The sequence below is a fragment of the Medicago sativa genome, chromosome 4 (genome assembly GCF_051527215.1).
Source record: "Medicago sativa cultivar Bolivia chromosome 4, Bolivia_mono, whole genome shotgun sequence".
NCBI lineage: Eukaryota > Viridiplantae > Streptophyta > Magnoliopsida > Fabales > Fabaceae > Medicago > Medicago sativa.
Genome location: NC_140752.1, coordinates 62,709,476 through 62,717,599, shown reverse-complemented (window position 1 = coordinate 62,717,599; position 8,124 = coordinate 62,709,476). Strand labels below are relative to the sequence as shown.

The 8,124-nt window shown below is 37.6% G+C and overlaps 2 protein-coding genes across 3 annotated transcripts; one reads left to right on the top strand and one right to left on the bottom strand.

The window, feature by feature from the left end:
• The first annotated feature begins 3,727 nt into the window (after window positions 1–3,727).
• On the top strand, window positions 3,728–7,007 carry LOC146930530 (receptor-like protein kinase HERK 1). Of its 2 annotated transcripts, none has more exons than XM_085707975.1 (3): window positions 3,728–3,809; window positions 3,915–5,485; window positions 5,854–7,007. In XM_085707975.1, the coding sequence occupies exons 2-3, from the start codon at window positions 3,961–3,963 to the stop codon at window positions 6,855–6,857; spliced, it is 2,529 nt and encodes an 842-aa protein (XP_085564101.1). In that variant the 5' UTR covers window positions 3,728–3,809; window positions 3,915–3,960; the 3' UTR covers window positions 6,858–7,007. The 2 variants fall into 2 exon arrangements, with proteins under 2 accessions (XP_085564101.1, XP_085564102.1); XM_085707976.1 differs by having other exon boundaries at window positions 3,912–5,485.
• Window positions 7,008–7,569: 562 nt separating this feature from the next.
• LOC146930529 (Histone superfamily protein) lies at window positions 7,570–8,124 on the bottom strand. Its single transcript, XM_085707977.1, has one exon. The coding sequence runs from the start codon at window positions 8,048–8,050 to the stop codon at window positions 7,739–7,741; it is 312 nt and encodes a 103-aa protein (XP_085564103.1). The 5' UTR covers window positions 8,051–8,124; the 3' UTR covers window positions 7,570–7,738.

The window sequence follows — 8,124 nt, the reverse complement described above, 5'->3', positions numbered from 1 at the left end:
GATCAATTGTAAAGCCTTCGATCAGTTGGCACATAAAAATAATAAATTCAGAGTTAAGATTATACCGAAAATCAAAGCAGTAAATTAGAGCACGGATTTGTTAACATGAATTCAATAAAAGATCATGAAAAACATTGAGAACAAAACCCTTCACTACCCACATGATCAAACAGCCCTTATGGTGAATAGAGACTCCCCCTTATAAACTCATCCTAAATCATGTTAATTGTAATCTAATGATTCACAGACTTATTATTACTGCAAGATAGTCTCACCCTTACATTAGATTGTTTTTCTGAAATCAAAAGCAGCGATCTTCGTTCCTAGGGTTCTCTCTCTGAGTTCTCCTCTTTCTCCTCTTTCTCCAAAAAGCGGTTTAAGGTAAAAAGTCTTTCTAACCTAAGCTTCCTTATTTATAATACTAATCACTCTTCCTATATCTATTTAGGCTCAATAACTTATTCTTCTTTCTATTCTAACCTCCAATTCTACTTACACTAATAATTCTCATATTCTAATAAATAATAAAATAATGCCACATAATAAAATACTAACACCTCACATATTAAAATAAATCACATAAATAGACTCTAACTCTATAAAAATAATTAAATATCAAAGTGGGCGTTGCATGGCATATAATCAGTAGGCCTCATAACCGGGATAGTCTTAGGCTTTGGATACCGAGAAGGTGGTGGAAGTGGGGAAATTGGTGCTTTACCAAGACAAGCACCTTTTTTCCTTTTATATGATGATGTTGTTGGTGATGGTGACGGTTAACTTTCCGGATTTTGGGAATCAACAACCTCCCATGAAGAAGGGATCCGACTAGTCAATGTAATTATTCCTTTAGACCTCGCAATGTCCACTTTTTTCTCGGCTCCCTTGGTTGTTGCTTTTTGTGGTGGTGGAGACATCATGGTGGTTTCAGGAAATGCCAATTGCCGCAAAGCCTCTTTGACTTCAAGTTTCATTTGGAAAGGGAGTTTCTTGAGACGTTCTACAATACCCTTCAACTCATCATCGACAGAAAAACCAACTTCATTACTTTCTTCGCCCATGCGTAACCTTTGCCAATGGTGGTGTATCTCATCCAATAAAATTGACTTTTCTTCAAGGAGTTTAGTTGCTATTTCGCATGCACATGGTAGGCCGTAAGATGTCCTTTGAACACAACCACAAATTTCCTTGTCCATGCACAACGTTTCCCTACAACGTGACTCTTCCATAGCAATGTTGTCCAAAGCATATCTAGACACATGACCACCTAAGCCGGAGTACAAAGTGACATCTTTGAATCTATGTTCCAACATGGTAACGCTCTGACCAAAGGTTGTTTGTATCGCAGTGAATTGAAGCAACAACATGTCATGTATTTTCTCCCAACAAGTACCCAAATCACCCACACTATTGTCCAAATCTACAACCAAGATGCAACACACGGTCTGTCCATGCCCTCACTATTTTCTCCTTCACTTCATTCAAGGTGGTCATGGCATACGCTAGGAAAGGTGGGAAATCACTACAAGCATCTTGGAACTCCACTAATGCATTTGCATATAACTCTTGAGTGGGTGATTCAACCATAGCTTTCCATGCCATCATGATCTTCTTGACAACATCACGATTACTCACCTCTTTCCCGTCCTTTTTTCCCAAAGGATATTTACAATCTAAGACGCACCTTTGTTTAACATTTGCTTGCACATGAAAGTAACAATTCATTGCGTAACTTTCCGGGAAATTAATTCCAACCGCTTTCATCAAAGACCCATCCCTGCCGGTAACAATCACCTTAGGCATATTCATCTTTGACGTAAGAAGTTTACGCAACATTTTTAAAACCCAAACAAAGTTTTCCTCTTTCTCATGCATCAAGAATCCAAACCCAACCGAATATGTCAAATCGGTCGAAGTTACCCCAACTACCTCAAACATTGGCATCTTATACATGTTGGTTTTGTAGGTGGAGTCCATAACCAAAACCGTTGGAAAATTGTTAAACAACTTAACGGATGTTGGATGAGCCCAAAAGATATCTTCGATTGTAGTACTTTCACTATGTGTTCTTGAGTAATAAGTATAGTTGTGCTCCTCCAACTTCGAGATTAGATATTGCAACGGCTTCTTGTCACCTCTATTTGCCTTCCATATTTTTTGACGTTCATTGTACACTTGCTTCACATTTGTCATGCAATGTGGTCTTTTGTTCTTCAAGTGTATCAAAATATTTCTTGGAAGCATCTTGCTCTTGGTCAAGTCACGTACAATCTTCTTGTCGTCCTCCTTTAATCTACCAGCAAGAATGTGTCCTTCTAAAGCCGGCTCCATCGCACGGTTGTGAATTCCATTAAGAATGTTCAATCCCCATTCCTTTGTTTGTGTACTTTGATATCCATTAATCATGAACAAGCACCCGCATTTTCTTGAGCCCGTTGTCGCATGCTTCGGTTTTTTTTTAGGCACTTTGTGAGCTCCACTCCTTTCACACACTAGGCGCAAAATTGGATGGATCAAGCTTGATCTTTGTGTAACAATTGTAAATCCCGCCTTATTTGCTTGACAACGTACCCACCCAAGCAATTCTTCTCTATCTTGAAACTTAACGTCGTCAGAAAAAAACCTAGCCGTGTCAACTTCGTGGGCTTGAAGTGGGAGGACACCGCGGCTAACATATTTAGAAGCTTCAACATGGATGGAAGCTCCATCAATGTTTGGTTTGGCTTCAACCTTAGGCGGTTTGACATCTCCGGAAATTTGGACAAAATTTCGTTTTGTCTCGCCCAGAACATCTTCTGCGTTCTCGGTCATTACTATAATTAAATAACATAAAAATATGAATTAACAACTAACTAATGCATAAACATCAATGGCATAATGAACTAAAACAAAAAAAAAACAAAGAATTTTTTTTTTTTGAAAAAATGGCAGTAGCTGCCATTTTCGGTTGTGAAAATTTTTTCACAAGTGTTCCTCGGTAGTTAAGTACCGAGGTTTTCCTCGGCAGTAAGATACCGAGGTTTTCCTCGGCAGTAAGCTACCAAGATTCTCCATAACAGGGTTCTACGTAACTGACGTAGTAACCCATTGCATAACCAAAAAATAAACCGAAAAAAATGCAAAATACCTGTTTTTTTACGTCAAAAGTGTGTTGATACATCCTATGCTTGATGCTTGAATCATTTTGGAGTAAGATTTGATTAAAAAAAAATTTAGGATTTGGGGGGGGATTAGATGAAGTTTATGGAAGTTGATGAGAAAATAGTGTGTAGGGGGAGCAGGTGACTGTTTCATTATATGAAACATGTTTTATCGGCAGTTAACTACCGAGGAATTCCTCGGCAGTTAACTGCAGCCGGTTTTGAATTCCTCAACAATTAACTGCCGAGGGGGCAAAAACGTCTTTTACATGTGTGACACAGCCATATGCAATGTATCAACAGCAATATTCTTCTAATATTATAATAACAACAACAATATCATTAACTCTTGTTTTTATTGCTTCTCAGTGAAGTTACCAACTCATCTATCTCTTTTTATTTCCTTTTATTTTATTCTCTCTTCACAGACACAAGATCGGTTATTATGCTTTCACTTCAATTACCAGCTCAGCCAACTGAACATTAAGCTGGTTATTTCATTTTTGCACATAAAAAACATAAAATAATAAAACTAGTACATACAAGAATCTAGTACTATATCCCTAAAAAAAAAAGAATCTAGTACTATATCAAATTGTTAAGATTGTTTCCATCAGGGTGGTTCTGTTTTCTTCTCCTCTCTCTGTCTTAGATCTTCTAGTTCTTAAGGTATATAATATTTAAACCTTCAATCTTTATTTTGTTCACTCTATTATTTTTTTACCTCTTTGGTATTATGATTAACAAGTAGTTTAATTTTATTGCATGTAGCAGGATTGAATTTGAAAGAGAGAAGGAAATTAATTAATACATCACTATCATGTGGAATTGTAGAGAAGATTGGTTAATTATATTCATCTATGTCTTATCAGTTTTTCCTTTGGTATGTTTTTCTGCAAACTTTGTTCCTATAGATAATTACCTTATAGATTGTGGATCACATACAAATACTTCAATAGGTAGTAACCTCAATTTTACATCAGATAGTTTCTTTAAGAATTTCCTTTCCACACAAGAAGATATTCTTGCAAATACCACCTTAAAATCAATCAATTCCACCACTGATTTTTCACCTCTTCATCAAACTGCAAGAATCTTCATTTCACCTTCTAAGTACACATTTCCTATTAACAAAAAGGGTAGGCATTGGATCCGTCTTTATTTCTTTCCATTTTCATATCAAAATTACAATCTTAGTGCTGCAAATTTTGCTGTTACCACACAAAACAATATCCTTCTTAGTAGCTTTAGTGTGCCGAAAAAAAATCCTGTTATGAAGGAGTACTTGGTAAATGTGACCTTAGACACACTTGTCATCACCTTTTCCCCGTCGAACAATTCCACTGCTTTTGTGAATGCTATTGAAGTTGTTTCTGTGCCTGATGATCTAATTGCCGATGATGCTATCACCTTGAATCCGCGAAGAGAGTACACAGGGTTGTTGACAGATGCATTTGAGACGGTTTTTAGGCTTAACATGGGAGGTCCAAGTGTTTCCTCTAGTGTTGACCCGCTTCATCGAACTTGGGTTTCGGATACAAGCTTCCTGATACAACCTAATCTTGCTACTAATTTTTCAAGTATAGGTGCTGTTAAATATGCAAAAGGGGGTGCAACAGAAAATATTGCTCCACCTAGTGTCTATGGTACTTTAACTGAGATGAACTCGGATAGTGATCCGCGTAGTAATTTCAATATGACATGGAAGTTTGATGTCGAACCAGAATTTCAATACCTTGTTCGACTTCATTTCTGTGACATTGTCAGTAAAGGTCTTAATGAACTTTATTTCAATGTTTATATTTCTTCCTTGTTGGCTGCCAAGGATCTCGATCTCGGTGAAAAGACTCATAATACTTTGGCTACTCCGTATTTTATGGATTTTGTTACAACACCGTCGGTTGACAATAAAATTCTTGTACGTATTGGCCCTTCTGATGTAAATAGTGATTACCCTAATGCAATTTTGAATGGACTTGAGATCATGAAAATGAACAACTCTATCAGCAGTCTCAGCGCATCTGCAGCCATGTCTTTGCCGAGTAATCATGGTTCGAATTCTAAGAAAGTTGGTGTGATAGTGGGTGTTAGTCTTGGGATATTTTGCGCGCTTGTGGCCATGGTTGGAGTTTTCTTTGTACTCAGAAAGAGAGGAAGACAGTTGGCACAACGAGGGGATTCAAAGACATGGGTTCCTTTATCGGATGGAACTTCTCACACAATGGGAAGTAAATATTCAAATGCCACAATAGCCAGTGCTGCTTCAAATTTCGGGTATCGCGTTCCTTTTGCAGTAGTTCAGGAGGCAACAAACAATTTTGATGAGAGTTGGGTTATTGGCGTAGGCATTGTTGTCAAAATCCCGACTTAAATCCTAAAATCCAGGATTTTGCGACTTTCTTCACCTTCAACGACTTAAATCCATAGCAAAATCCCAAAATAAGAAAAATCCATCGATTTTGATGGCGATTTTACGATTTCTGATAAACTAAGTCATTTATGACTATATACCATTTCTAACATATATTTAGTATTATTTTTTTTTGTTGGTAAAATCCATCGATTTTGATTGCGATTTTACAATTTCTGATATCGATTCTACAAAAGTCCTTGAGTAAAATCCTTCGCTTTTGATTGCGATTTTACGAGTCCCGATTTTGCTATTCCCTTTCGACCTGAAGTAAAGTCCCGATTTTGACAACCTTGGGCGTAGGTGGTTTTGGTAAGGTTTACAAAGGTGAATTAAGCGATGGAACTAAAGTTGCTTGTAAGAGGGGGAACCCTCGGTCGCATCAGGGACTTGCAGAGTTCCGAACTGAAATTGAAATGTTGTCTCAGTTCCGTCATCGACATCTAGTATCATTAATTGGATATTGTGACGAAAGGAATGAAATGATCTTGATATATGAATACATGGAGAACGGAACTGTCAAGAGTCATCTGTATGGTTCAGGTCTCCCTAGCTTAAGTTGGAAGGAACGACTTGAGATATGCATTGGAGCAGCTAGGGGACTCCATTACCTTCATACCGGCTATGCTAAAGCAGTTATTCATCGTGATGTAAAGCCTGCAAATATCCTACTTGATGAGAACCTCATGGCAAAAGTAGCCGGTTTTGGGCTATCAAAGACCGGACCGGAGATTGATCAAACACATGTGAGCACAGCTGTCAAAGGGAGTTTCGGCTACCTTGATCCGGAATATTTCAGAAGGCAGCAATTAACAGAAAAATCGGACGTGTATTCATTTGGGGTAGTTCTGCTTGAGGTTCTGTGTGCAAGACCTGTTATAGATCCATCCCTTCCGCGAGAAAGGGTGAACTTGGCAGAATGGGCGATGAAATGGCAGAAAAAAGGGGAACTTGCACGAATCGTGGATCCAACACTTGCTGGGAAAATAAGACCGGATTCTCTAAGAAAGTTTGCAGAAACTGCTGAAAAATGTTTGGCTGATTTCGGTGTTGATAGGCCTTCCATGGGAGATGTATTGTGGAATTTGGAGTATGCTCTTCAACTTCAAGAGGCAGTTGTTAAAGGTGATCCTGAAGAAAACAGTACTAATATGATTGGCGAACTCTGTCCGCAAATCAACAATTTCGAGCAGGAACCGAGTGTTTCTGTTGAGCAATCTGAAGCTTCCAGTTTAGATGATCTTTCAGGCGTTTCTATGAGTAAAGTATTCTCACAGCTGGTGAAGTCTGAGGGAAGGTGTCTTTGAATGTTACATTTAAAAGTTCTGCATGTTACATAAGTTTTATAGTTTTGGTGGCTTGTGTCTTCTAAACTGTAGTTATGTTATTCCTAGCAACAGAGTTGTAAATAAAACCAAGTTAATGATGACATGTGCTTCTCCTAGTTGTTAACTTAACAATGCATTTCCATGTTGAATCTCTAGACAAAACCTGCATTTTGGTCTTTGAAATTGTAATGGTCAGTCAATTTAGTCTCTCAAATTTATAAGTCTTTTGCAGTATCAAGATAAGCATAGAACCTTTAAAATTGCAGTGTTTAGTTTTGAAAGAGAAAAAAAAGACGAAATTGACTGACATTGTTCAATTTAAGGGACTAACTTGCTATTTTGCAAATTTGAGGGACTAAGTTGATCGGTTCTTACAAATCGAAGGACTAAAATGTTGATTTACTCTGAATCTCTGATTTGAAAGTTTGAACTAGACTATCTTGAATCTAAAAATTTAGTAGGTAGTTGTCAGCACGGAAACATCTGAATCTAAAAATTTGGCCATGTTTTTGCACTTAACTACAAGATAGGTTGTGGAACAAATTTGGCTATCTTGAAACATCTGAATGGTCTTGCTCCACAATTCATCTTCACTGTCAAGTTATATTTCTATTCGAAAATTAGGAAGAAAATAAATATCCAAATTTCACAGTTAAAATCAAAATAATAGAACAAAGAACACAGTATGAGATGGTTGCAACTTTATAATTCATTATAGTGATTTGGATTACAGAATTACTGCAAAGAAAATATAAAATCGATCCCTAAAATCTACATTATTATCCATATTGCAACAATTCGTACCCAAATTAAACATCAATTACAACCAAAACAAAAAAATTAATCCCCAAAACCTAACCCTAACCCCCAAATCCGTAGAGGGTTCTTCCCTGTCTCTTGAGAGCATAAACCACATCCATGGCGGTAACAGTCTTCCTTCTAGCGTGCTCAGTGTAAGTCACAGCATCCCTAATCACATTCTCCAAGAAGATCTTCAACACGCCACGTGTCTCCTCATAAATCAAACCACTGATACGCTTCACTCCTCCTCTACGAGCAAGACGACGAATCGCTGGCTTTGTGATTCCCTGGATGTTGTCACGAAGCACCTTACGGTGTCGTTTTGCTCCTCCCTTTCCCAAACCCTTTCCCCCTTTTCCACGCCCAGACATCTTGATCAGAAATCAAAAAGCTTCTTCGAAAGAGAAAAAGAAGAAGAAATTTAGAATTTGTTTGTGTTTGTGAT

Excerpts from the sequence above, each read along its gene's own strand:
- LOC146930530 (XM_085707975.1), top strand. The coding sequence starts at position 3,961 with ATGTGGAATTGTAGAGAAGATTGGTTAATTATATTCATCTATGTCTTA. Across the intron at positions 5,486-5,853 it reads GAGTTGGGTTATTGGCGTAG|GTGGTTTTGGTAAGGTTTAC; the intron begins GCATTGTTGTCA and ends CCTTGGGCGTAG.
- LOC146930529 (XM_085707977.1), bottom strand. The coding sequence starts at position 8,050 with ATGTCTGGGCGTGGAAAAGGGGGAAAGGGTTTGGGAAAGGGAGGAGCA.